The sequence below is a fragment of the Mustela nivalis genome (assembly GCF_964662115.1).
Source record: "Mustela nivalis genome assembly, chromosome: X".
NCBI classification, from domain to species: domain Eukaryota; kingdom Metazoa; phylum Chordata; class Mammalia; order Carnivora; family Mustelidae; genus Mustela; species Mustela nivalis.
In genome coordinates this window covers 92,000,234-92,027,920 of record NC_139040.1, presented here as the reverse complement: position 1 = coordinate 92,027,920, position 27,687 = coordinate 92,000,234, and the positions used below count along the sequence as shown (strand labels likewise).

General features: G+C 52.5%; 2 protein-coding genes and 1 long non-coding RNA gene across 16 annotated transcripts; 2 read left to right on the top strand and 1 right to left on the bottom strand.

The window, feature by feature from the left end:
- Positions 1-566: 566 nt before the first annotated feature.
- On the bottom strand, positions 567-14,761 carry SLC38A5 (solute carrier family 38 member 5). Of its 7 annotated transcripts, none has more exons than XM_082718071.1 (16): positions 14,493-14,761; positions 8,522-8,575; positions 8,366-8,441; positions 7,831-7,946; positions 7,660-7,733; positions 6,933-7,025; positions 6,730-6,808; positions 4,620-4,702; positions 4,273-4,331; positions 4,040-4,177; positions 3,751-3,830; positions 3,029-3,129; positions 2,652-2,767; positions 1,701-1,845; positions 1,503-1,606; positions 567-1,031 (listed from the first exon to the last, which is right to left on the bottom strand). In XM_082718071.1, exons 2-16 carry the CDS (start codon positions 8,572-8,574, stop codon positions 930-932), a joined length of 1,419 nt encoding a protein of 472 aa, XP_082574197.1. In that variant the 5' UTR covers position 8,575; positions 14,493-14,761; the 3' UTR covers positions 567-929. The 7 variants fall into 7 exon arrangements, with proteins under 7 accessions (XP_082574197.1, XP_082574198.1, XP_082574202.1 ...); XM_082718072.1 differs by lacking the exon at positions 14,493-14,761 and adding an exon at positions 10,025-10,126 and having other exon boundaries at positions 8,366-8,435; XM_082718076.1 differs by lacking the exon at positions 14,493-14,761 and adding an exon at positions 10,025-10,118.
- Positions 12,730-14,484, top strand: LOC309856713. The gene is made up of 3 exons (XR_014307327.1): positions 12,730-13,007; positions 13,296-13,499; positions 14,196-14,484. It is a non-coding gene; the product is annotated as an uncharacterized lncRNA (long non-coding RNA).
- A 1,534-nt stretch (positions 14,762-16,295) lies between the features above and the next one.
- FTSJ1 (FtsJ RNA 2'-O-methyltransferase 1) lies at positions 16,296-25,998 on the top strand. 8 transcript variants are annotated; one of them, XM_082718063.1, is made up of 13 exons: positions 16,296-16,578; positions 18,150-18,294; positions 18,562-18,631; positions 18,731-18,821; positions 19,166-19,244; positions 20,908-20,960; positions 21,046-21,099; positions 21,186-21,288; positions 21,400-21,483; positions 22,148-22,245; positions 22,332-22,529; positions 22,748-22,789; positions 25,455-25,998. In XM_082718063.1, exons 1-12 carry the CDS (start codon positions 16,441-16,443, stop codon positions 22,778-22,780), a joined length of 1,146 nt encoding a protein of 381 aa, XP_082574189.1. In that variant the 5' UTR covers positions 16,296-16,440; the 3' UTR covers positions 22,781-22,789; positions 25,455-25,998. The 8 variants fall into 8 exon arrangements, with proteins under 8 accessions (XP_082574189.1, XP_082574192.1, XP_082574193.1 ...); XM_082718066.1 differs by having other exon boundaries at positions 18,130-18,294; positions 22,142-22,245; XM_082718067.1 differs by having other exon boundaries at positions 16,296-16,731; positions 22,142-22,245.
- The last annotated feature ends 1,689 nt before the right edge of the window (positions 25,999-27,687 follow it).

The window sequence follows — 27,687 nt, the reverse complement described above, 5'->3', positions numbered from 1 at the left end:
TCCTCAGCCCTGCTGTTCTAGCACGGAAGAACCATAAACAATGTGTATATGTAAGTGAACAGGCATTACTGCATTCCCGTAGAAGATCTGCATTCCCATACAAGATCAGACACTGTAATTTAAATTTCATCATTTTCAAGTGTCACAAATTATTATTCTTTGAATTTTTTTTCCTAATCATTTAGAAGTGTGCAAGCTATTCTTGGCTCAGTGGCCCTAGAAAGAGGCTGCTGCAGTTGGCCTGGGAGAGTCATGGTTTGCCTACTTTGGTGCTAGAACACCAACTACAGGGATTATGGTCCGCTTGATGCACTATCGAAACCCCAGAACCCAAAACAATGCCTGGCACCCGGGAGGCTCTCAGTAGAGGTTTCTGGAATGAGAAAATGAACAAAAGTACGAGTTGGGTAGCAAGTTACCGAAGGAGTGGACGGACAAGTGAGTGAATGTTCCAGAGCCAGTTCAATCCTACGCTCAGGGCTTGTTTACCCTCAGGGCTTGTCTGAACCAAGCCAGGGAGCCAGGTGTCCCCAGGAAGACTTAGAAAGAGATCAGAAGGCAGAGTCGGAGTTGCAATTCGGCATCTTTATTCTTCCCCTTTAGCTTGAGGGTGATCCTGACAAACAGCTTCTGCCAGGAGAGGCAAAAAGGACTGGGCGGGGTGGGGCAGGGATTCCCCCCAAGGACCCAGTCTCCTCGCCCCCTGGGGTTGGGTTGGGCTTAGGGCCATGATCCGAGCTCAGCATCCCTGGGGAGGAAGGAAGCGGACCACTCTGCAACCTCCGTGGTCCCCACCACCTCCAAGAGCCTCGTTAATGGGAACCAGCCACCTCCATGAGCCAGACTTGAGGGACCCTGGAGAGCGGCCCCATCGTCCTCCACACACATGGGAGCATGCGCACAGGGGCCCAGGGTGGAGCAGGGCAAGGTCAGTGTCCAGACACATGGCTCTGGCCCGTGGCCCAGTTGGCAAACATAAAGCCTAGACTGATTGCCATGAAGAGGACCCCCAGGAGACCAAAACACAAAGCCTGTGAACGAGAGGGAGAGAAGATGGGGCTGCTTGGCCCTCCACACCAGAGCTCCTCCTGGAAATATTCCTCAAGCCCTCCATCCCCTCCAGAGTACCCCATTCATTCCTGACCCTCCTGTTCCCTCCCCTTCCTTAACACCAGCCCCTTCCCAAGAATTCTCCATCTTTCCAGAACACTTCAGAGAGCATTCTCCTTCATCCTCCTTGAAAGTGCTCCCAACCCTCTTCCAATGGCCCTCCAATGGCCCTCCTTCCATCCGGCTATGGAATGCCTCCGGTCTCGGCAGATCCTGCTGGTGCTCAGTCCGCTCAGCCCCTTCCCAAAACAACCTCTTTCCTCCTTCCAGACCATCTTCCCTCCTCTGCCCCATCCCCCTCCTGAAGATGTTCCTTTGCTCTCTGGCCATCCTGGGCAGCTCCCTCCTCAGAGTGCTCCCTCTTGCCCCCGGCCCTCCCCTAGAATGCTCACCTGGATCTTGGGCCAGGAGCAGAAGGGCTCCACCTCAGATGGCACGATGCGGAGGTAGAAGATGCTAGGCAGGATGAAGATGAGGCTGGGGGCCGAGGTGGACCCTGGAGGCCAAGCAAGAGGAGCAGAAGTCAATGGAAGTTTGGAGTATAAGGCCCATATGAGGTGGGGTCTGGGACTGGGGTCGCGGGTACTGACCAATAACCCCAAAGATATCCCGGATGGTCGGCACGCAAATGACAAGAACATTGACCAAGACAAGCAGGATCAGGGCTATGGCCACATGTCGTGGCCAGCTGAAGTCTCTGCTTGGGAAGAGCAGCTGCTGCAGGGCCCGGCGGATCTGCGGTCAGAGTGGGGTGGGACACCAGTCAAGGCTCAAGTTCTGCTGCCCCCCCTCCGTGGGGTCATCTGGATAGAACTCTACCCTCTGAGCATCTGTCTGTGCCTCCACCCCGTGTGAGGTCCCTGATCCCCCCTCTGTCTAACCATCTCCATGTCCACCTGGTCTGAGCATCCTTCCGATAGAGCATCCGGCTACCCTTCTGACAATCCATGCCTCTCCCTTCGGTCCAATCACCCCCTCGATGCCTGTACCCGCTCTCTGGAATATCTGCCTCCCTCTGACCCCTCCCTCCTGTCCTTCCACTCTGTCTGAGATCCCTGCCTCTCTTTCCCTCTGGCCACCTCTACCTGCTTCCTCCGTCTAGTCACCCCACCTTCCCATCTGAGAGCCTGGTTGTTCTCACGCCTCACTATTTCTGCCTCTACCCTTCCTAAGGGATGCCGTCCATCCCTGTCTCTTTATTCTGACTGTCCATCTCTCTCTGCCTTTAGCCTGTCTGACTATTCCAGCCTCCCTCTTCTGTCTAGCCAGACATCTGGTGCCTCCTCCCTCTGACAGACTACCCCTCCTCCCCTCCTTGGTTCTTTCTGTCCTGCCACCAATGTCCCCTTTCTGTCTGACAATCTATTTTTGCCTCCTCTGTCCATCCAACAACTCTGCCTTCCCTATCTGGCCACCCCGTCTCCTCCATCCACCCATCCACTCCCATCTCTGCCCCCCAGCCAAACACCCATGACTCCACCCTCCACCCATCCACGCACATAGCTCGGCTCCATGCACCCCTACCCCTCGACCCCACGTACAGGGAACAGCACAACTGGCACAGTGAGAGTCACCGCAAGCAGTACCGCCAGGCGCACACAGAGGATGAGCAGGTCTTGCTGGCTGTACATGTGCAGCATCTCCGCCTCCACGCTATCTGGGCCATGGACATGGGGCACGGGATGCAGGATGAGGTGGGAGCACCAGGACCAGCGTCCCGGAAACACACACGCCCACACACGCACACACGTCCCCATACGCACATGCTAGGCAACGAAATCTACAATGTGTGACACGCACCCTTCTCTTTGGAAACTGATGGGTCCAGGGCACGGAGGCAAACCACCAGGGCTCCTGCCCCAGTGGTCTACCCAGTCCCTGCTCCAGCTCACCCCACCCTGGCCGCAGCCCCACTCACTGTAGAAGGTGAGGTATCCGAAGGTCGCCGTGAGCCCATACATGCAGAACATGGCCCCAATGGATACATTGGCCACCGCTTGCATTCTGTGCTTGGAGGGCCTGAGTCATAGAGGTTATGGATGGGTCATGCCCAGACCGCTGGACTTGGTGCCCCTCAGAAGAAGCCCACACCCTCCAGAGTCCCCTTCTTCCAGAGCAGATGTTCAGCTGGTACACACTGGGAGGCCTGTCTCTACCTTGCCTGTGTGGCTAGCCAAGCCTCCCTCTGTCCATCCATCTCACACCATGTGACCATCTTTGTCTATCCCCTCTGACCATCTCTGCCTCTCCCTCGCATCTGACCTCCATGCTGTGCCCCCCCATCTAATCATCCACACGTCCCTCCAACATATCCTCTCTGCCCCTCATTTTGTCCACCCATACCCTCCTCTCTCTGAGGATCCCCACCTCCCCTTCCCCAACCACGCCTGCTACCCCTTCATCAGAACATTTCTGCCTCCCCACTCTGCCCTTTCATGCTTGTACAGGATGTTAAAAGTAGAATCTTTAAGCCCTCATCAGTAGAAAGTCACTGCCCTGTACCCCACCCCCAAGGCCACCTCAAACCCTTCCCCCCGCATGATCTAGCCTGATCAAGCTACAACACCAGGACTACCCTCCTAGGGACTGTGGGACGTGAGGACTACCGCATCACCTCTGCTCACTTGCCGGCCCACTCACCGACAGAGCTCTGTGTAGATTGGGAGCACCTCGGGATGGCAGACGAAGGCAAAAGCCATGATGGGCACCGTGTAGAACATCTAGGGAAATGGTCCACACCAGATATTAGAACCTCCAGGGGTCTCTCCCCCCCACCCCCACCCCCTGGCCCCATTGTTGCCCGCTGTATCAGACATGTGGAAGCCCTGGATGGTCAATGCCTGGCCTCATTCTGAGCAGAGTGCACTGGAGGGCAAGACCAGAGCGCCTCGGTGTGGCGGAAGCTCCATACACAGGCTTGCGCCCCCACCTGGGAGTCAACAGTGAACATCTGGGCCTCACAGCTCCTGTTGAGACCCTGGATGGGAAGGCCTGGGGGATTCTTGCTCTCCACTGCCGTTTCATTGAGACCTACAGCACAGCCAAGCTGGAACTTCTTGTAGATGACCTGGGGGAGGGTGGGGAAGCGAGGTCATGGAGAAGACTGTGTCGCAATGTTCCAAACTCCTTCACTTTTTGCATGTCCTTCTCCCTTGGACTCACCGAAATGAGGAAAAACAGCATACAGGTCAAAGAGAGACCACTGGTATACCCCAGGTAGCCTGCAACAAACAGAGTCTTAGAAATCAAGGGACCCCCCCCATAGCAAATATCAAGCCCTAGCTTGGCCTTTCAGGCTATCTTCCCCTAATTAGGCTACCCTTTTGCACAAGCTTTTACTTCTCTCTGGACCAGCCTGCCCTCCATAGCAAACTCCTATTCATCTGTTAAAACCCACCTCCCATAAGCTCTCCCCGATATTTCACAGCCCTGGAAAATGGGAAGTTTTCTCCATCTAACTCCCCTTCTCTAACTCTACTATCCAATGACCAACACAGGAAGCCTCTTACCCAAGTGTCTCATGAGGGCCAGTGGCAGGATGATTAACACACTGACAATGATGATGAGGAGGTTTCCCTTCAAGAACCAGCCCCTAGGGAGACAGGTGAACACAGTGACTAGTTGCCTGCCAAAGAAACTCTCAGGCAGACACTCATAGAAGATAGCCGAATGGACGGATTTCTGCCCGCAGTCAGGGGAGCTGAGCTGACACCACAGCCGCGAGAAGTCATTCAGGCCGTCACGGTGACAAATGGCACAACGGGATCCACAGAAACAGCCAGATAGATAATCAGACTCTTAGTCAAAACCTGTCAAAGGGACACAGCTAAGAACACACACGCACACACACACAGCCGGACAAAACCGTGCTGTCGAGTGGACATAGAACCAGATGGGCAGACGGTACCCTAAACCAGCAAGACTCCTGCAGTCCAACACACAGCACCACACACAGAGTGAGCCTTGATCCTGGTGCATCTGATAGGTCAAACAACAGTCTGACGATCCAGCAATGGTGCAAAGTCAAACAAGAGGTCAGAAAGACACACAGGTGGGGCGCCTGGGTGGCTCAGTGGGTTAAAGCCTCTGCCTTCAGCTCAGGTCATGATCCCAGGGTCCTGGGATCGAGCCCCGCATCAGGCTCTCTGCTCGGCAGGGAACCTGCTTCCTCCTCTCTCTCTGCCTGCCTATCTGCCTACTTGTGATCTCTGTCTGTCAAATAAATAAATAAAATCTTTAAAAAAAAAAAAAAAAGACACAGGTGGTTGTTTGAACAGCTCGAGGTGTGTTGAGCCATAAGAGTTGCTGGGCCAACTTGACCACCAGCCAAAGACCGAAATAGAGGCAAAATCAGCCAGCTTTTGTTAGAACCAAGCTCAAAGAAAAAGTTATGGGGGTGGCACCTGGGTAGCTAAGTCGTTAAGTGTCTGCCTTCAGCTAGGGTCATGATCTCAGAGTCCTGGGATTGAGCCCCACATCAGGCCCCCTGCTCCGCAGGGGAGCCTACTTCTCCCTCTCCCCACTCTCCCTGCTTGTGTTCCCTCTCTCACTGTGTCTCTGTCAAACACATAAATAAAATCTTTAAGAAAAAGTAGGATCTGTACAGATATTGGAGGTGGGTGCTTAGGCAAGACAATTAATACAGAACTGGCTGAAAAACCACTCATTTGTTCACAAAGAATTGTACAAATTGCCTATTATGTTCCAGGCATTCACACACCATCTCATATACACAGTGACACAGAAATGAACCGACAAAGCACCTTTGGCCATATAGCTGCTGGGAGCTAATTATAATAATCAGAAACACCTAGTCACACAGGTTGTCAGCTACCTAAACGGTTTCAGAGTCAAACCGAAGATCTAAGAGGATATAGGCATCTGTCATATACAAACAGCTCAAAAGAGCCAGCCAGCAGATGGATCGAAAATCAAACATACCGTCAACTAGATGAGTACTCATAACAGTGGTCAAACACACGTGGTTAGAACCATAGTCCAGAGGACACACACACACGCACAGAGCCAGAAGGAACTTGCCAGGAAAAAAAATGACTGCTAAATTAAACAGAGATGGGAGCCTACTGGTGCATACAGTTGAAGTCAATCACATAGACAGAGTTGGCCCCACAGTACATCGCATGCTCACACTTCCAGCCAGACAGATTTCGCCAGCCCGAGGGACCCGGAATCCAACAGAATCCACTGGACAGGGGAAAAGTCAGAGTAAGTGAATGTCAGACACCCATGGTTGGAATCACAGCACACAGGACACAGCTGTAGAGAATCTGCTAGTACAACAGTTCAGAACCAAACCCAAACCCACAGAGCTTTGGTATGCTTGATATGGATAGTCACACGGTCAGCCTCGGAGGCGACTGGACATATGGAATCGGCTACCTTACAGAATCAGCCAAATCAACAGTCACTGAAATCCACACCCCCACCCCGTGGTCTGCTGGATGGTCAGAGCAATGGTCATGTGTGCTGTTGGTCTCACAAAATGGAAGAATCACACCGGCCTGCCCTGGGAGTCAGCTGGGCACAGAGGTGAAGACAGCAGCCAGACCACACAGGTAGGGTCAATGACCCGCCGGCCAAGGGGTGTTGCTCACTCACCCCTCGGGGTCCATGTCCAAGAAGGTGCCGATAACCAGGGGAAGTTCGGATTTGATGATGAACAGGTAACTGGACATGGCTGGTGCAGGTGGGGGGAGGTATAAGCAGAAGGATTCCCCTCATCCCCCCAGCCCAACCTGAGGAAGCCCACCCCACCCCACCCTCTTCCCCGGAGCTGATCCCCTACCTCCCAGAGTCCTCACCCCCAACATTGTGCAGACAGATGACCGCTGCTACCACTACCTTCCCCGCAGGCCCCAGTGCCCTCTGTCCCAGCTGCTCATAGGCTCGGATGCCTGGGGTAGGGAGAGAGACAGGAGGGAATGGGTTGTGGGTCCAGGAGGTCAGGCCAGGGTGAGGAGGTGTGGAGGGGGGTGACCCAAGGCTCAGGTTGCTGAAGAGTTGGTGCTGGGGGTAATTGGGTCTTACTGATGGAAGCTGGAGGTGAGGGGTAAACAGTTTGGGGTGGGCTTGAGGTAGAGCCTGGGAGGTGGGCTCTGTGACCAGGCAGAAGGCTGGGGGCTGGAGGTGGGTAGTAGGTAGTGGGTATCTTGGGGTTGTGGGGCTGGCTTCCACAGTTGGGGGAGTTGGAGACTGGGGAGTGGGGCTTAGAAGCAAAGTGCAGTAATCTGGTTGTGGGGAGAGTCGGAGAAATGAGGTCTGGTGCCAGACTGAGGGGTAAGGATTGGGAGGTGGGAGATCTGGGAGCCCAGCTAAGTTCTGGGGGCCGACGAGCTGTCTGAGAGCTGGAGTCCAGGGAGTTGAGGCTGGGGTCTGGGGGTCTGGGGTTCTGGGTCCAAGATCAGGGGTATGGTATGTTCAGTGGGGTATGTTCAAAATCTAGGGCTCAGGTTGAGGTCTAGGGTCTTAGGTCAGAGGGGTAGGTCCAGAGTCTGGGGTCCAAGCCGCGGGTCAAGCTCCAGGCCTTACCTACAACACCAGCACAGGTCAGCAGGAGATGGATGGAGTATGAAGACAGAAGTGCGATGCATAACAGCAAGGCCCTATGACAGATCTCACAGCTCAGACTTGGCCCCCAGGCCTCCGGCTTGCCCCACACAGCACCCCTGCCCCGACCCCCACAGGCTGCCCTGGACTCACAAGAAGAAGAGGACCCCGGTGTGGGCCATGGCATAGGCCAGCCCCAGGATGCCACTGCCCATGATGGCGTTGCTGAGATTGAACACTGACATTCCAAATGACGTCTTCCCCTCAAACTGTGGGGGAAGGGGCAAGGCCGGGGTAACACGTGGGGAGGGAGACCACGTAAGGAGACCAGGACTGGGGCCCAGGAAAGACCAGGGGAGAAGTGACTGGGGTGGGGAGAAGCCCAAGAAGGGCCAAAGGACGGAGGCTAGGAAGGAAACGGAGTTGAAGCCAGGGAGAAGCTGGAAAAGCAAGAGCTGGGAAGGAAGAGCTGGGAGAAACTTCGGAGGGGAGCAGCTGGAAGTGGAGAGGAACAGGGGAGGGCGGAGCAGCCATCAGAGGCAAAACAGCTAGGGAGGGGAGCAGCTGGGGACCCGGAGCTGCTGGGGCAGGAAATTGCTAGGCAGGGAAGCCCAAGGAAAAGGGAACAGTAGGGGAAGAGATGAGTTGGGCAAGGTGAAGCTGGGGCAGATTGTGTGAGGTCACTCACATCCATGAACTCGACTGGCTTCCTCCCAGGAGCAGGAGGATGGCTGGGCAGGAAACCTTCCCGTTCCTGCCTGTAGCTGGACAGGGCAGAGAAATCAGGGCTGGTGAGAGGGTAATTCTCACCCCTGTTCTCGTCCCTCTTGGGCCCCGGACTCACCCCAGAGCATCCGCAGGGAGGGCTCCGTTCATCTTGGGATCCTGCAGTTCCATGCTGTGGGCAGGGAAAGGGGGCGGGGGATCAGAGATGGAGGGAGGGCTACAAAGTGGGGAGAGCTGAATGAAGGGGGTAGAGGATCAGAGAAAGACAGATGGAGAACCAGAGAAACGGAGATGAAGCACGGGAAACGGGAGCAGAGGATCAGAAACAGGGAGATAAATGGAGAGACGTGAAGACAATAGTGAGAGCGACAGAGGAAGAGATGGGAGGCGGAGAAGGGAATCGGAGGGGGAGAGATGCCAACAGTTACTCAGACAAGCAGAAAAAGAGGACAGCAAGAGACAAATACAGGGGGTGGGGGGAGAGAGATTGAGAAAGAGAGAGAGAGAGAGAGAGAGCTCACAGCAGACGAGATGGCCGTCTGAAGCTGGGATAGCCTCTCCTCCCACACCCCACACTCACTCAGTCTCTCTTGTTGCCTCTTTCCTTGCTGCCCCCCGCACCCCCCCCCACTCCCTCCACCCTCAACGCTTGGCCAAGCATCTCACTCCTTACAGGGACACGTGTCGGATGGCTGCCCCACCCCTCCTAATGCCCCCTACCCCCCCTCCTCCCAGCCTGGGCCCCCAGCCTGAGTCCGGAGCTGATGCAACCTGTTGAAGGAGCTGGAGGGGGGCAGGGAGCGGGCTTGAAGACCCTAGCCGCCCCCCCACCCCAGACTGCAAACTGCTCTCTGTCACAACTCTAAATATCCTCACTAGAAAACAAAGACAATTCCCCAAACGGAGCCTCCTTCCAGGGATACAAGTGACCCAGGGATCCCCCATTTAATCCCCTGTTTAGGAATTAGAGAAGTATTTTTCTGAGGCCCCCATCAAGTCTCAAACACTCCTTCTCCTGGCAGAAGTAACTTAGAGACACTTGCAGACTGGAGACCCTTCCTGGTCTTGGGTGTCTCAGGAACCTGCCCTGAGCCCGAATTTCCCCTTCAGATGATGTGCTGTCTCTGAGACCTTCATCGAAAACCCCCTCCCAAAGCCGGATGCGTTTCTTGGGGGTGGGGGCCGTCCGCAATCCCCAAGCGAGCCTGGAGCCCCGTCTTCTGCATGGAGTGTCTCCGAGGAAACCCGCAGTCCAGAGCTCCCTTCCTGGGAGTGCAGTGTCACAGAAACCCCCTTGCAAGGTCCCTATCATAGCTAAAAGTTGCTCCGGGGAAAACCCCCTCCCCAAGCCCCGAATCCCTGTCCTGGGAAGGGGACGCCTCTCAAGGAGCCCCATCCTCAGTCGCAAGCACTCTCTGCAGACTCTCAACCACTTCTGAATTCATTTCCTGGGAGCAAGGCACCAAAAAGACCCCCCACTTCCCATTCAATTCCCCGCTAGCGCTAAAAAGGTCTCCAGGGAATGCCTCCCCCCGGAGGTTCCCCCAGGAAACCTCTCTCGGAATCCCCCTGGTGCCTCGGGGTCTCCGGAGCCCCACCCCGGCCAGCGCCCCCTCCTCACCTCCCTGCTTCTCTCAGCTCGTGAAGCGGCAGTAACTCACTAGGGCTCTGGGACCCCACGGCCGGCGCGGCTCCCCCGCCGCGGACCCTGCCCCCGCCCCGCCCTGCAGCCAATCAGCTCCGCCGCGCTTGCTAGGTGGCTAATCAGCGCAGCCCGAGCCGCATCTGGCCCGCGGATTATTTTTTTTTTTTCTGGGAAGAACTTTTAATTTTAATTCCGTTTCCCTCCCTCTGGCTCTGGGCGGAGGAAAGGGGGTGGGGGAGGCGGGCGCTTCTCTCCTTCACCTGGACCCACGTGGAGAGAGACCCAGATGTGGGGGGAGGGCGGCCTTGAGTCGAGGGAGAGGTGCACAGAAAGACTGACGGAATAGGTCCACACCTAGAGAGAGGGACGGGCAGGCAGAGGCCGCTGACGCAGAGATCAGACACCCAGCGGGGAGGGACAGATGGAGGGAAAAGATGCAGAGAGCGGAGATCGGAAGAGAAAAAAAATCACAAAATAGGGATAGGCGGGCAGGAGAAACAACACGAAGACAGACGACAGGAGGACTGAAAAGACAGCCGTGTGGTGCAGGAGCAGTAGAGAGGCAGAGGGGCAGTTGTAGGGAGAAAGAGGTACGAACAGACTCAGAGACAGGAGGTAGGTCCATGTAAGGATCTGGAGGAAGGCAACAGGCAGTCAGGCCCAGTAGTAAACAGAAGACACAACTGGCAAATAGGTGGACACAGCCAGACACATCCCCAGAGGCTGGGAACAGACACACCAGCCTGGAGAGACAAGGGGACAGAGGAAGAAGCTGAGGCAGGGAGACACCTAGAGGGACAGAGGACAATAGGCAGAGAGAGAGAGAGAGAGAGAGAGAGAGAGAGGAAGAGAGGCTGATTCAGGCAGATGGATGGACAGGCCCAGGAGCAGCAGGGGACAGGTACAGGGGTAGACATAGCCAGGCCACTATAGATGGACCTCACACAAATGGAAAGATAGCCTAGCCTAGCCAAAAAAATGGACCCTAGATCTTGGGGGGGTCCCCAGAGAGCAGCGGGGGGGGGGGGCATCTGTGGTTGGGTGGGGAGTGTGTCGCAAACAGGGCACGCCCTGAAGTCCTGGACCCCAGCCCAGGCATTGGGTGGGGTGTGTACACACCCTAACTGAGGAGCCCCACTGTCTGTGTGTCTGCCTTATATGTGGGTCTGTCTGTTCACTCCCATCCAAGCATGTGACAGGCATGTCTGTCCCAGGCAAGCCATATGTCTCCTGCAAAGTCAGGCGGATTGAACTTGGGGTCCAGGCCCAACTTCAACCAGGCTGCTGGAGGTCCTGGAGGACAACAGGCCTCTCTGTCAGGGCCTCTTCACCCTCCTGCCCACCCCCCACAGGGAGCAGAGAATTCCCGGAAAGGCCAGGGGCTGGCTGGGGCTTCAAAGCTAGCCTAGATGCCCCCACCCTACCCGCAGTCTGTCAGAGGAGGGTAAGGGACGGGGCGTTAACTTCCCCACAGCAGGAGAGATAGCCTCCCGCACTGAGGGACCACAACCTCATCCAGGGCTCAGAATCCGGAGGCCCACTCACCACCACCCGCAGAAGTACGGACCTGCATCCAGACCCACAGCCACGCACTAGAGAATACGGCCGGACAGAGACTGCACCTGGAGAGCCCAGGCCTTGGTGTATATGGGTCCCATATTCACAGCTGCACCAAATGACCTCCCATGACAAGGTATCATTGCCCACAGCCTGAGCCTCGCAGCCAGAGAACACAGACAGACGCAGGACAGGCCCACACCGATCTCCAGCCACTCCAGACTCACGGACTCAACAGCCCTACCCTGGGGAGCCAACATGCACGTCATACACACGGAGTGCACAGATAGGCTTTCATACAGCTGGCAACATCCGCGGGAGGAGTGGGGTGGCGGGGATGGGGGCCAGGGTCTCTTGTACAGATGGTTCCCGCTTCAGACAATCCTGAAGGCCATGTCCAGATTCAGGCCCCATAATGGTACCTCTGTTCCTGCGAACTCATGTGTGACCTTGTGACCCCATGTGACCACATAGGGCTCTCCCATCACAAAGAGGGACATTCACGGGCAGACATGACTGTCCAGAGAAGCTGTAGTCACAGTCACACATGCCATCTCATCCACACACACAGCCACACACAGCCATGAATCCACAGAGCCATGGGCCAATCAAGTCAGAAGAAACGTGTAGGGAGCATGTCCTAAACACACCATTAATGCAGGTGCATGGACAGGAAAAACAGGGGTGCAGAGAGGACGTTTAACTATTGTGACAAAGAAAATATCCAGAAAATACATCTCAAAGGAACCACCATAGGACCATGCAGTGGCCCCAAGAGAAACACCCATAGGGCATGCGTGCGTGCGTGCGCAAGCGCGTACACACACACACACACACACACACACACACTTCCCTTGTCTACCCTGACCTGTTCTGATGTCTCTCTCCTCTCATATTCCTCCTCCCCCAGAGCCATTACACATCTGTGACCCAGGCCAGCCAGGGAAAGAGGCACCTGTCGGCAGAGGCCTTGGCCTTCATGGCTATGGAATGTGGGTTGGGAGCTGGGGGGGGGGGTGGCGAGGGGGAGAGGTGGCTAAGCAGGTGTCTAGGTTTCAAGAAAAGTCAAAGCGTCCTGTCCAAAGATCTAGTGTACCTTGGACAAGAAAACAGATGCCCCCACCCACCCCATCCCAGCAGCAGCTTCCTGCTCCGATCAAGATCATTCAGCCGCCTGCCCTCCCAGGGCCTTCTTAGGCCCTGCAACATTCCCCCAGTCCAGGCCACCAGGCACACAGCAGGTGCTCAATAAATGCCCCTTATCCGGTGTCATATTATCATCATTTTTCTTTTTATTTCTGCCAAGTGACCTCTTTCAGGGGAGAGACGAAACTTCATCCAGCCCTGCGCCCCATAGCTTCCCTACGTTTCAGGGCAAATGGCAAGTGTTCAACAGACGCTGGTAAGAGGGAAAACAAAGGGAAAGTGAAATCTGGCGGCGGAGGGAGGGCAGCTTGCTTTAGAAGGAACAGATGTCTTTAAGCTTGACCGAGGCCTTGAGTCTGTGCCAGGGATAAGAATGCTTTGTTAGTTCATCGAAGTAGGTTCTTTCATGGGGTCATTTGAGGCTTTCGTGGGTTCGGTAAAGCAGACCCTTGTGTGACATTTGGGATTCCGATCGAGTCTATTAGAAGTCAGGTTGGGTTCCCGTCAGTTCTTAGAAGCAGATCCCTGCTTTTCATTAAAACAGGTCACTGCTCACCCGCCTTCAGGGGAGGGAGCCACAGAGCAAAGCAGTTAACAGCGTGAGCTTTCCCGTCTCTGCCACTTCCGAGCTGTGTGGTCTGGAGCAAGTTCTGAAACCTCGGGGTTGACGCTTCCCCCATGCCCTGCCGCGGGGCAAAATAACATCGAACTCTTAGGGCCCCTAGGAAGACTGAACGAAAGAATACAGGTAAAGCACTTAGAACAAAGCCTGACCCACCGTAATTGCTCAATAACAGACTTGGGAAAGGAATTGATGGATTCTTCTCCGCCTGCGAAAGCAACCCCCTACTGGGCTGCATTTAGGATTCTAATCTCTCCTTTCATGCAGGCTCCCCACTGAGAGACTCTTCCGTCCCTCAAAGCAGCTCCTGGGCAGCAAGGCTTTTTGAGTCTGCGTCTGGTCCCCTGCACCTGGACCACCCCCGTATTTCCCTCCCCCAGTAAGATGCCCTCCGCGGTACAGAGCTGGCCTGGCAGCTCCCCGCTCCTTGACCTCTTCAGGAGGCTGAGGGGAGGACACCTTTACACTCAGTGGGGTGCCGGGTGGGAGCTGCAGGCCGACACCCTACTTCGGGAAAAGCCTGGGGAGTTCAGAGCCTGGATCCTTTCCCCCAATTCCCCCAGCTCTGCTGGAGGAAGCAAGTTGCTTTGCAAAAAAATTAAACATCCTCTTTGTGAGAGGCAAGAAAACAGGACGTGGGAAGCATCCCACAGGGTGAACATGGGCCCCCCAATGCCTGGCACCCCCTCCTCACTGTGGAGCAGCGGCCAGGTGGCTTGAACCCTTGCTTTCTCACACTTGCTCACCTCCGCAGGGGAGCTGTGTTCCCACCGCCCCCACAAGGCCCTGGAGCACTGCTGACTGGCTCTTGCTTCCTCCCAGCTCTAGGGAACTCCTCGGGGAAGTGCTTCTCTTCCTGTCTCTGCCCATCTGTCTACACCATCCAGTACCCCCGCATAAATGCAGAATGCACCACGGAGGAAAGAATAAAGGAATCAAGCAACAAAAGAGCAGGTTCAACAAAGGTCTGCTGAACGCCACCGGTCTGCTGAACGCCACCTGTCTGCCCGGCCCTCTTGTAGGGCCGGAAGGCAGCCACAAACAAGACAGGACAAAATTCCTGCCTAGTGAAGTTCGGTATTTCTCGGTGAATCAGTCCTTGGTTCTTTGAATACTCACCAAGCTTGTTCTCACTTCAGGGTCTTTGCCCCTGGTGTTGCCTGTGCTTGGAATGCTCTTCCTCCTCTCTACTCCTAGGGTGCATTTCCCTTTAGGTCTCAGCTCAAATGCCACTTCTTCAGAAAAGTCTTCCCGGATTATATGCTGTCTAAAAGAGCAACTCAGGGGCACCTGGGTGGCTAAGTCGGTTAAACATCTGCCTTCGGCTGGGGTCATGATCCCGGGATCCTGGAATTGAGCCCCGCCTAGGGTTCCGTGGGGAAGTCTGCTTCTCACACTCCCCTTCCCCCCCCCCTCCGCTCGTGTGCTGCGTGCTCTCTCAAATAAATAAATAAAATATTTAAAAATAAATAAATAAAAGAGCAACCCAACCCCTCTTTTACTCTCCATCCCTTTCACCCTACTTTGTCTTCATAGCTTTTATCGCCACCTGACATAACATTATATATTTACACATATAATGGTACATTTAAATTAGTACAGTTAATTTAATAAGTAAATGTGTATAGATATCAGTATATTTATATACATCAGTACATACATTTAAATATGTGCATAAAATGATATGTGTATTGTATATATACACTATACAAAATGCATAAATATATTATTATATTTTTTCTTATATTTATATTTATTTCATTTCTTACTAATATATCACCTATACACTAGTGAATATTATACATCACTATATTTCTCTATAATCACATACATATTAAGCAGCATACATGTTTATACACTTAACGTAATATATAGCCTCCCTGTATATCTATAAACTGGGGATGGTTGTAATAACTACTTCACATGGCTGTTACTAGGATTAAAATGAGTTCAAGGAAAGAATCCAGCAGTGCACTGGAGCCTCACACAGGTTTGCAGACTGCTTGTTCAATTTTCACGAATTTTGCAAACCAGCTGTTGCACAGCTATTATTTAAAATGAAATAATATAAACTTACAATTAAATAAATTAGATTATTTAAAAGGCGATACTCACATCTCGTCACTTCCTGATTACTTTACTACATTTCGCTATTCTCTATGCTCTTGAGGTCATTTACCCCCTTGAATGGTATGATAGAAATATTGCATAATGGCGCACTACTGCATCTCTTCCTAAACTCTGTGTTCTGTGACTACACATTGGTAATTTAAAATCTGACAAGATGATGGTATAGAAACTACGGAAAACTGGCAAATGTGACAAATCAGGGCTTCCTACCCACACCCCCCGCCCAAAGAACCGGTTGTTAGAACAGGTGCTTGGTGCATGGTAAACGCTTTAATGAATGTTTCCATTATGTATTTACTTGTGCACCGGGTCGCGATGCAGTCTATTTAGTGAGTCGAAGTTAAAAATGTTTGAAGAACACAGAATTACAAAAGGACAGACACTGTGCTGAATTACACCTATTCAAATCCTCTCAGTAACTCCGTGAAGCTATACTACTTTTTAATCCCCATTTTTCAGAGAGAGAAACTGAAGTTCTGAAAGGGTACAACTCAAGCAGCGCTATCAGTTGGCTGAAGTCGATATGAATCTTGCGACAGACCAGCTTCCGTGCTCTAGCGCACTTAATTAACGTACTTTCCTAACTCTCACGTTTCCGACCCTAGCTGTAATTTGACTTCGCGGCACGCCTAAAATGAATGGGTTCGTCTGTGTCCGTTGCGTCTTGGGAAATGTAGTCCCCAGTGAACACGCCGGCCCACACCTTGGAACAAAAGAAGAGTGGGTTCTGACGCCTCGCGACGTTTCAGCCTCACAGGGCGCGACTTCGGCAGCTCTGGTCGGCCCCGTTGCATGCTGGGGACGGCAGTCCGCGAGCCGAGCTGCGTCGACACAAGATGACGGCAACTCACGTTGTACGTTCAGGTCGGGTCCGCGCGGTGCGGGAGACTTAGTGCTCCAGGATGACAGGCTCACCACGCCGCGGGAGCCCGTAGGCATGCGCGACAGGCTTTCGGACAGACTGAGAACACAAACTGAAGCCTTACAGTTTCTGGCGGGTCTGCGCTCTCGCCGAGTCTCGGGCTGCTCACGGACCGGTCTCTTCGTGCCCCTTCTCCCTATTCCGAAAGCTGAGGTAGGCTCTGGGGCGCGGAGGACGCGGGTCTAGGCCGAGACGGTTGAGGCACGCCTTGCGCTGTCCCGCCGGCGAGGGAAGGAGGGAAGTTCACCTTCCGTGCTGCAGCCTCGCAGTCTGGGCGTCTGGTGCCGTTTCGGCTCCAGACCCAAGGTTTGTGTGGAAGGGAACAGCTGTGCGCGGTGGACTGGGTTGGGGGAGCGGTGCAGGGGTCCAGATATCGATGGAGCCTCCTTGAATGGGGTCGGGTGGTCCCAGTGGGGACAGGGGCTTTGAGGTAATGATGTGAGGCCAGGAGCGTGGCCAGGGGGCTGATAATGGGACAGGGGGTGGGTCGCATGAAAGTACTGGAGGTCTGATGGGCGTTCTATTGGGGAACTCCCGATATGCCCGATTACCTGGGCATCGGGGAATCGATGGGAGCTAATATGAGTGTTTTAGTCAACATGTCCTGGCGGCCGGGGGTGTGTTCATTGATGAATGAAGGGGTGGTAGAGTGGGCAACTAGAAAGAAGGTAATGAGAGGCGGGTGGGGGGTGTGATCCCTGGGGGACTGCTGAGGTATGATATTAAACAAGTTAGCGAAGAGCAGCAGGACAACAGTAATTGAAAGGATGATGGTGAAGCTATGGAGGGAGTAATGAGGCCAGTGGGAGTCATAATCAAAGGAACTAAAGGGAGAAGTAATCAAAGAAGAGTGAATGAGAGGTAGGTGTGTTGTAGTCATAGGGTTTGGGGGATTATGGCATAATAATTGAGGAACTAATGGGAACAGAGTGAGCAAAGAGAGGGTAATGTAAGCTGCTGGTGTGATCAGCAGGTGATTATTGAGGGGGCAAGGTGGGCACTGAGGGAGAATGGAGAACTGATGTGTGATCATCAGGGATTAACGCGTGGTAACAAAGGGGTTACAGGGGGCTAATGGTGAGATCAGTAAGGGGTCAGTTGGAGGGCTGAGTTAATGGGAGCTGATAAATCAGTAATTGAGAGCTTAATGGGGAGCTAATAAGCCATGATCCTCTACACATTGATGGGGATTGGTAAGGATGTGGTAAGAAAGAAGTTACTGGGGGCCTAATCATTTATTAATGGGGAACAAGGAGGGGAGAGATTAACGGGGTGAGGAGTACCATGAGGTAGCGTTAGGATAATGGCGGTTAGAGCAAGGCCAATAGGGGTGTATGAATATAAGGGCTGTGAAGACAGCTGGGGAGATGGTCAGTGAGAGGTTAATGGGGGTGAGGTGGGTGGAGAAGCATTCAAAGTGAGTGTCATGGGGCTTTATGGGTGGCAGCAGCAGGAGGTCCACAGGGGCAGTAACGAGCCCTCTGTAAGTGTTGGCATTGGGTATCTATGGGGTGAGCAGTGAAGCCTCAGAGCTCAGTGATGGAGTCCCTCCAGCCTTGTGAGGTCAGTGGGGCCAGGGACTGGGCTCCACTTTCCCCATATGCTGAGTGAGCTGTCATGAGGGTCCTGAGGGGTTTGTGTGGTTCTCACCGCCCTGCAGTCGTAGGTGGTAGTCCCACTCACCCAGTTTCTGATACACGGCAGCATCAGCTTCCTGTTGGCAGGTCCCTGGGCAAACCGCGTGTGAGATGGGACGGACATCGAAGGACAAGCGGGATGTCTACTACCGCCTGGCCAAGGAGAATGGCTGGCGTGCCCGCAGCGCCTTCAAGCTGCTACAACTTGACGAGGAATTCCACCTTTTCCAAGGTCCCCACCTGGTGGGCGAGTCCCTGGGGCATGGGGTGGGCAAAGGGAAGAGACAAGTGGGCCATGTTGGCAGAGCTTCCTGTGGTAGGTGGGCCGACTTGGAGGGTCTGTGGGGCAGGGGCCAGGCAGAACAGGGGCAGGTAACTTGAAAGGAGTCAGACACAGATAGATGTGGGTGCTCCCCTGACTGGAGAGGGGTGAACTTTGCAGGGCTCGGGGTTGAGAGGTGGGTGCAACTGACCACTACACCTTCTTCTGTGTGCTCAGGCGTGACACGGGCAGTTGACCTGTGTGCAGCCCCGGGCAGCTGGAGCCAGGTGCTGAGCCAAAAAATCGGGTGAGTGTGGGGTCCCATATGGGGCAGCCAGGAGGGCAGGCCAGGTCAGGGATGAGCCAGGAGTGACAACTGGGCTGACGTGGGCCATGTTGTCCACAGGGGCCAGGGTTCCGGCCATGTGGTGGCTGTGGACCTTCAGGCTATGGCTCCATTACCAGGTGTGTTACAGATCCAAGGGGACATCACCCAGGTAAGAGCATGGCTGGGGGTATTGGGGTGCCTCCTGGGCGAGAGCCCCTCCAAAGCTGGCAGCTACAGAGAGTGGAAGAGAAAAGACAGAAGGAGAAAGAGAGAGTAACCTAGAGAACCGGAGAGAATGTAACAGTGGAGAAACAGAGCCAGAAAGAGCTGGTCATCATCTCAGAGACCGCCAGAAATGGTGTGACTGGGTCCCCAGAGATGGAGCCTGGTCTGAGAGCGGCAGAGCCTGAGGGTTTGGCTGACCCAGGGTTGCTGGCTAGGGCCGTGGGCAGGTGGAGTTAGAGGGCTGCAGACGGGGGGCCTGGGACCACTCATCTTCCCTCTCTTCCGTAGTTGTCCACTGCCAAGGAGATCATCCAGCACTTTGAGGGCTGCCCAGCGGATCTAGTGGTGTGCGACGGGGCTCCTGATGGTAAATAGCAGGGGTCGGGAGGCCAGGCGGGAGCCCGATGTGTGTCCTTCTCTGTGGCTCCCACATCTGTTGGCATCTTTCTTTCCTTCTTTCTTTTTAGAGAGGTGGGGGCAGAGGGAAAGGGAGAATCTTAAGCAGGCTCCATGCCCAGATCTCATGACCCTGAGATCATGACCCGAGCCGAAATCAAGAGTCGGCCACTGAACCGACTTCGCCACCCAGGCACCTTCTATTGGTTTCTTTCACCACTTCAGCTACTCCCTGCCTCCCTCTGTTCTCAGCTGTCCCCCACATCTAGCATTTTCTTTCTACCCCCACTTCCTGGTCTCTGCTTCTGTCTCCTCCATCTCCAGAGCCTACCATTTTGGTTTTGGCTGTTATCTGCCCTTCCTGTTGCTCATCTCTCATCTGCAACTGTCCGTTTCTGTGGTGCTGCTCATATTTTTCAGTTAGCTGTTCACTCGGAGCACATTTATTGAGCACCTGTTGTGTGTCAGGCACTGTTCTACATGTTGGGAAAACACTTGTGAATAAAATTCTACTATCTGACCTCATAGACCTGACGTTCTAGTAGAAGCAGAGGGAAAAGAAACAAACGATGGAGTCACATAGTATGTGAAGAGATGATAGGTACCGTGAGGAAAATCAATGGAAAGGAGAAGGAGACAGGGAGTACCTGTTGGAATTTTAAATAAAGTGGACGGGAAGGCCCCCATGAGTTTAGCATAAAGATCTGAAAGAGGTGAGGGTGTAGGCCAGGGATGTATCTGGAGAACAGAGTCCAGGTCAAGGGACCAGCCAGTGCAAAGGCCCTGAGGTGGGAGGGTGTTCAGCATGTGTGAGGAACCGCGAGGATATTGCTGTGGTTAGAGCAGAGTGAATGAGGAGGAGAGTGGTAGAGGGGAGGTCAGAAAGCTGGCCAGTGGGGAGGGGTGGGTTCTGATCCTTATGTGGGTCCTTATGGGCCACGGTGAGCACTGTGGCTTTTTTCCCTGAGATGAGAGCTCAGAGAAAACCACGAGAGGATTGCGAGCAGAGGAGGGCCATGCCTGACTCAGTTTGTGACCGTATCCCTCTGGCTGCTGTGAGCTGTGTGAGGCATGGTGGGCAGGGAGAGGAGCTCATAGCAGTAGCCCGGGCAAGTGATGTCTGGAGTGGCAGTGGCGAAGATGAGGAGAGAGGATGGATCCAGGAGGTCTTTTGCAAAGACAGAACTTAATAATGCTTGAACGTGAATGTGAGGAGAGGATGGAGGATGTCAACAGTACGAAGATTTTTGGCTGGAACAGCTGGAAGGATCAGATGGGATGGGGAAGATGGTGTAAGGAGAGAGGTTTGAGCAGGAGGGTCAGGAGTATGGTCTTGAACACGTCGAGTCTGAGATGCCAGGGTCTGATCTGTGAGTCAGGTGCTCGGAGGAGCAGTCTGGGCTGGAGGTAAGAAATGATGATAATGATGCTTGTGTGTAAGATTGTTTTGAAAATTAAACTGAGTGCCTGAGGATTAGGAGCCCAGAACATGCCTCCAGCTGGTGGATAGTAATTTGCACACAGAACCTTAGTAGTCAGAGAGCCCGAGAAATGTTTGTAGCATCCCGACCTGTCTGGGACAAGGAGATAGCCAGCTTCGGATGGCCCCCCTAATGCTGTTCCTCTTGCCGCAGTAACTGGCCTCCATGATGTTGATGAGTATATGCAGGCCCAGCTCCTCCTAGCCGTGAGTAACCTTGGCTGACCCTGCCTCAGTTTGGACCCCTCGTGCCTGTCTCCACCTCAGCCTTAGCCATTTGTCCTGCCCACAGGCTCTCAACATTGCTACACACGTCTTGAAGCCAGGAGGCTGCTTTGTAGCCAAGGTAAGCCTTGGAAAACCTGGCAAGGGGTAAAGAAGGGTCCTCCAGGGCCACTCACCTGCTTTCATCTATGTCTCCTCGCCCTATAGATCTTCCGGGGCCGGGATGTCACCCTGATCTATAGCCAGCTGCGTGTCTTCTTCTCCAGCGTGCTCTGTGCCAAGCCCAGGAGCAGCCGCAACTCCAGCATAGGTCAGTGGGGCAGAAGGGCCAGGCTGGCGAGTGCAAATCTCACGGACGCACAGACGCATCCTGTGCCAGGCAGAGATAGTAGTCGCCCCTCACTCCACCTTCCCCCCACAGAGGCCTTCGCTGTCTGTCAGGGTTATGACCCCCCTGAAGGCTTCCTTCCGGACCTGACCAAACCCCTGCTGGATCACTCTTACGGTGAGAGCCAGGGCCCTGAGCCCCTCCCCTGGGAGGCTTTGCACCCTTCTGGAATGTATGTCTCCAGAGGGCCCTCGGCCCCACCCCTTGGTAGAAACTTACCCTTTATGGAACGTCTTTTCCCAAAATGATTCTCAGCCCCGCCTTCTGGTAGAGATTCTGGCCCGAATGGACGTTTCCTCCCAGGAAGAGCTTCATCCCGGTCCACTAGGTCCTCTAATGGTTACTCTCAAATCCTGAGTCCTGCCCCTGGGGAGATTCCACCGAAGATTCTAGCCTAGGAAGACTCAGTCATGCCCCCAGGTGGATACTCCACCCCTACGTGGGAATTTTGCCCCAAGAGAGTCTTGTCCCTCGTGGGAAAAGGCACAGAGCCTGCTCTTAAGGTGAACACGCTTGAGTGAGACAGGGTTCAGGCAGCATATGATAGAATGACAGGTGAACATAAGGTGCCGTGTGAGAAAAGCAGGGGAGTGGAATGTTCTAGAACAGATGGTCGTGGAGGGCCTCCCTCAGGAGATGACCTGCACCAAATGAAGGATTTCAGTGGAGGAGCTGGTAGATATGTAGGGAAGACTCCATACCTTTGCTGTAGAAGGAGTCCTGACTGGTCCCAGGCATCCCACCCTGTCCTGTCTAATTTCTCCCTGCTGGTCAGATCCAGATTTCAACCAATTGGATGGTCCCACTCGCATCATTGTGCCATTTGTGACCTGTGGGGACCTGAGCGCCTATGATTCAGACCGCAGTTACCCACTGGACGTGAGTGCCCAGCCAACAGTAGGTAGATGGGGGGGCTGTTTCAGGTTCCCAGGTCTTCACTGTCACCCCACCATGTGTCCCTGCAGCTAGAGGACGGCTCAGAGTACAAGTATACTCCACCCACGCAGCCCCCCATCTCGCCACCATACCAGGAGGCCTGCACATTAAAGAAGAAAGGGCGGCTGGCCAAGGAGATCCGTCCCCAGGACTGCCCCATCAGCACAGTGGACACGTTGTCCCAGCCCCTGCCTCTTCCACAACGCCGCACCCTGCTGGCTTCTGAGGTCTGGAAACATGTGGCCCAGGGCCCATGGGGCCTTCTCTCGGAGCCCACCTGAACCCCTCTCAGTGCACCTCTTTCTGCCCCCAAATCACAAGGTTTCTGGGGCCCAGACACTCCTCTCTGCCTCCCAGTAGCTATAAAAATCAATGGGTAAGACCAAGTATAATGAATGGAAAAGCTTCGGCAAGTATCTGAGTCATTTTTCTTTTTCTTGGGTAGGTGGAAGACAATGACATGAATTGTTCACCTTGATACGTTCAGGTAAATTGCCTTTTTATCTAACAGTTTGAGTAAAGAGCACCTTTAAGGAAAAGCTCAGAAAAATTCCACCTTTGAAATTTTTACATCAACTGATAGGATTTCAGTCAGCCAACCAATACTAAGTACCTGATGTCATGTGCCAGGACCTACTTGAAGCATTTTACGTATTGAGGCACTCAGTAATAAACATTTGTGGGTTTTTTTATGATTTCATTTATTTATTTGACAATGAGAGATCACAAGTAAGCAGAGAGGCAGGCAGAGAGAAGAGGAAGCAGGCTTCCCACTGAGCAGAGAGCCTGATATTGGACCCGATCCCAGGACCCTAGGATCATGACCTGAGCCGAAGGCAGAGGCTTTAACTCACTGAGCCACCCAGGCGCCCCTCAGTAAACATTTATTAAGCACGTACTGTGTGCTGGGCATTGTTCTAGGTTGGGAGATAGAGCAGGGAGCAAAGCAGGCAAATATCCTGGCCCTTTCTAGGCTGAGAAAGAGGTAAGAAACAAACAGCTTGTGGATGCAGGAGTTTCTACACACAGCATCCACAGATAGACCACACACATATACACATTATAGCTTGCATTTCACCTGTATAGCTTGGATTATAACACATTGTATGTATATACAGATATACATCTGTATGTATGTATATATATATATATATATATATATATATATATATATGCACAGTCAGGAGCCTATATATATATAGATGTATATCTGTATATATATATAAAGGTAATGAGGGATATGAACATTTTTTTAATAAAATAGGGTAAAGAGAGGGATGCCTAGGTGGCTCAGTTGGTTAAGCCGCTGCCTTCGGCTCAGGTCATGATCCCAGGGTCCTTGCTCAGCTGGGAACCTGCTTCTCTCTCTCCCTCTGCCTGCTGCTCCCCCTTCTTGTGCTCGCTCGCTCGCTCACTCTCTGTCAAATAAATAAATAAATAATAAAATCTTTTTTTAAAATGGGGTAAGAGAATCAGGAATTCCAGAGGCAGCAAGTTGCAGTTTTCAAAAGGGTTCTCAAGGAATGGCTTACTGAGGTAATGTTTGAGCAAAGACGTGAAGGAGATGAGGGAGGACATGCATGTGTTCAGCTAGCGGAAGAGCATTCCATGCAGAGGGAATAGCAAATGCAAAGCCCCTGAGGCAGAACCATGCGTGGTGTGTGAGGGGGCCGTGAGGGGCCAGTTTGCCTAGAGTAGAGAGGCTCAGCCTGTCTGTGCTGAAGGACTTTTCATCCTCAGGAAGTCACATCAGAGAAGGTGGTCCTTTTCTGACAATGGCTTACCAAGGTTTTTAGACCAAGTCCTCCATTTAAAAAAAAGAAGTAAAAACGATACCACTTTAAAAAATGAAACGGCAAATCACGATGGGAAAAGATTATTTGCAGTCCCTATATATAGTATCCTTGATATTAAAAAGCTTCTATAAATCAGTAGAGAAAAGAAAATAAGAGAATGGCTACCAGGCACATGAAAAGCTGCTTCTCAGGGAAATGCAGGCTGACACTAAGATGATGGGCAGTATACGTGTCCGGCAGGGTGTACAGCAATAGGAACCCTACTGTACACTGATGGCTGCAGAAACTGATGTGACCACTGTGGGAAATTGGTAGGCATTGTGTAAAGCTGCACACATGCCAGTTCTGCTCCTAAGAAATATGTACTAGAATTCCTCCACGGCACTGTTTGTACCCTAGACTGGCTATAGCCCACACATCAGTTCACTGCAGAATGGATCACTAACTCCTGGTATATTCGAATATACCAGGATTTAATGGAGAATTACACAGCAATGAGAATGAACATCCTACAGTTGTTAAAAAATAACACCTTGTCACTCCTTAACATAAATAAAACATGTAAGTATTGTGTGTTTTTCCGTATGTTACAGTTCACAATAGAAGTAGGGGAGAAAAGTCACAAAAGTGTTATTAAGTACTGGGGCGCGTGGGTGGCTCAGTTGGTTAAGTGCCTGCCTTCAGCTCTGGTCATGATCCCGGGGTCCTGGGATGGAGCCCCACATCAGGCTCCCTGCTCAGTGGGGAGCCCGCTTCTTTCTCTGCCTCTGCTACTCCCTCTGCTTGTACTGGCTCGCTCACACTCTCTTTTTCTCTTAAATAAAATATATTTTTTAAAAATGTCAGTACCTGGGCGCCTGGGTGGCTCAGTGGGTTAAGCCGCTGCCTTCGGCTCAGGTCATGATCTCAGGGTCCTAGGATCAAGTCCCGCGTCGGGCTCTCTGCTCAGCAGGAGCCTGCTTCCCTTCCTCTCTCTCTCTGCCTGCCTCTCTGCCTACTTGTGATCTCTCTCTCTGTCAAATAAACAAATAAATAAATCTTTTTTTTTAAAATGTCAGTACCTGAGCGAACAGTGATCACAGTAGAAGTAAGTGGGAAAATGTTTTTTTAAAAAACCTTCCTGGGGCACCTGGGTGGCTCAATGGGTTAAAGCCTCTGCCTTTGGCTCAGGTCATGATCTCAGGGTCCTGGGATTGAACCCCGCATCAGGTTCTCTGCTCAGCGGGGAGCCTGCTTCTCCCCCTCTATCTCTGCCTGCGCCTCTGCCTACTTGTGATCTCTGTCTGTCAAATAAAATCTTTAAAAAAACTTACAAAATAAAATAAAAATAAAAACCTTCCTTGTCCTTGATTTTAGGTAGCTGGCAGTCATATATCTCAGAAGCTGTTTGCTATCAGGAAAATGAGAACCTGCGTTGGTGAACTGGTTTTCAGCTGTCTCATCAGCGGGTCCTGAACACCCAGGCCCCGAGTGGTGCAGCAACCACCAGGAGCACGGCAAGGAAAGCAACAGCACAGAATGCCTGTCTACACTGCAAGAGGGGATTTTTGAGCGAGGCCTTGCCTCCTCTCTCTGTCTTTCCAGAGGTGTCCTGATTATGTCCAGAGTTTACCCCCCCAAACAGGAGTTCTTAACCTGGATAGAAATCAGGGGTGTCTGTGAACCTGATGGAGGGAAATATTACATCTTTGTTTTCACTAAGAGAACTGAAATTTCACTGGTAGAACTGAAATTTAGCATTACCCCCCCAATACGAATGCTGGCAACAAATCTCAGTAGTAAAGGCAGTGCCCGTTAGCCTCCCACCGATCTTGAAATGCTGTTCACATTTGTCACTACTTTGAATTATGGAAGACCTTATAATTGGATGTACTAATAAAGAAGTCCATATATTACTCTATCCCAGTGTTGGTTCACTTTAATATATATAGTATTTGTCACTAACATAAGACCTTTAACTTTTATATAAATTTTAAAGTATATGACCTAATTCAATATATACCTATTGCAGAATGATTATAGTAAGTTTACTTAACATATATCATATATCACCCCAGTTACAACTTTTTTCTTGTTATGGGAACTTTTAAGATCTCTCTTTAAGGGGCACCTGGGTGGCTCAGTGGGTTAAGCCGCTGCCTTCAGCTCAGGTCATGATCTCAGGGTCCTGGGTTCGAGTCCCGCATCAGGCTCTCTGCTTGGCAGGAGCCTGCTTCCTCCTCTCTCTCTCTGCCTGCCTCTGCCTACTTGTGATCTCTCTCTGTCAAATAAATAAATAAAATCTTTATAAAAAAAAAAAAAGATCTCTCTTTAAGATTTTATCCATTTGAGAGAGCAAGAGTAGGGGGTTAGGGGTGTGGGGAGGGACAGAGGAAGAAGCAGACTCTCTGCTGAGCTGGGAGCCCAATGCAGGGCTCAATCTTGAGACCCGGAGACTGTGACCCAAGCCGAAGACAGACACCCAACTGACTGAGCCACCTAGGTGCCCCAAGATCTACTCTCTTAGAACCTTTCAAATATACAATATTGATCATCATAGTCACTATGCAGTACATTACAACCCTGAACTTATTTATAACTCGATATTTGTACCCTTTTTTCATTTTTTTAGGAGATTTTTATTTATTTATTTGACAGAGATTACAAGTAGGCAGAGGAGATAGGCAGAGAGAGGAGAGGAAGCAGGCTCCCTGTCAAGCAGAGAGCCTGATGCAGGACTCGATCCCAGGGTCCTGGGACCATGACCTGAGCCGAAGGCAGAGGCTTTAATCCACGGGGCCACCCAGGCGCCCCTTTGCACCTTTTTTTAATTAAAGATTTTATTTATTCACTTTGAGAGAGAGCACGAGGAGGGGAGCGGCAGGCAGAGAAGCAGGCTCCATGCTGAGCAGGGAGCCCAATGCAGGGCTCCATCCCAGGACCTTGGGATCATGACCTGAGCTGAAGGCAGACAGAAACTTAACCGACTGAGCCACCCAGGTGTTCCTCCTGTATCTTTAGAAACACATTCTCTGTCTACATCTCCGTTCAGTGACCTCAGGACCACCCACATCCCAGCTGGTGACCCTAGATGTTTCTGCATCTAACCCTGTGAACCTAGAAGTGTCCGTACTGAGTCTATGATGCCCGGCGCTGGGGGTTGTACACTACAAAACGTTAAACCAGGAGTCTTCTCGCCCAAACAGTGCAACCTCAGAAATATATGATGGGAGGATCCCCACAAAGGCCTATGTGACCACGAGGGTAGCCACACCCATCACCATGCGAATTCGAGCTGTCCACCCTACAGTCTGAGGCCCTAGGAATAGCCACCTAATTTTCCAGGAGTATAAACACACCAGGCTTTGGGACCCAGCAAGAATCCGCATCTCAGGCTTCGTGTCCCTAACTGTGCCCACCCCCATCAGTAGGGTGTGTATGATATCCGACATACACACAAGTTCCTGTGAGGGGAGCAGGTAGGTGCCCAATCCCCAGACCGTGTGACCCAGTGATGTCCACACCCCCAAATGTGTGGCCCAGGAAGGACCAGCCTAACCCAGGCTCAATCTCCGATGTCAGGAGCACCCTGTCTGGCCCCGAGTGTGGA

What these genes read in the sequence shown, in the direction of transcription:
- SLC38A5 (XM_082718071.1), bottom strand. Translation starts at nt 8,574, where the DNA reads ATGGAACTGCAGGATCCCAAGATGAACGGAGCCCTCCCTGCGGATGCT. An exon ending in ATCTACACAGAGCTCTGTCG is followed by an intron (nt 3,130 to 3,750) that starts GTGAGTGGGCCG and finishes TCTATGACTCAG; the next exon opens with GCCCTCCAAGCACAGAATGC. An exon ending in CGGATACCTCACCTTCTACA is followed by an intron (nt 2,768 to 3,028) that starts GTGAGTGGGGCT and finishes TCCATGGCCCAG; the next exon opens with ATAGCGTGGAGGCGGAGATG.
- FTSJ1 (XM_082718062.1), top strand. Translation starts at nt 16,441, where the DNA reads ATGCGCGACAGGCTTTCGGACAGACTGAGAACACAAACTGAAGCCTTA. An exon ending in TCCAAGGGGACATCACCCAG is followed by an intron (nt 18,822 to 19,165) that starts GTAAGAGCATGG and finishes TCTCTTCCGTAG; the next exon opens with TTGTCCACTGCCAAGGAGAT. An exon ending in GCACCCTGCTGGCTTCTGAG is followed by an intron (nt 22,530 to 22,747) that starts GTCTGGAAACAT and finishes TTTCTTGGGTAG; the next exon opens with GTGGAAGACAATGACATGAA.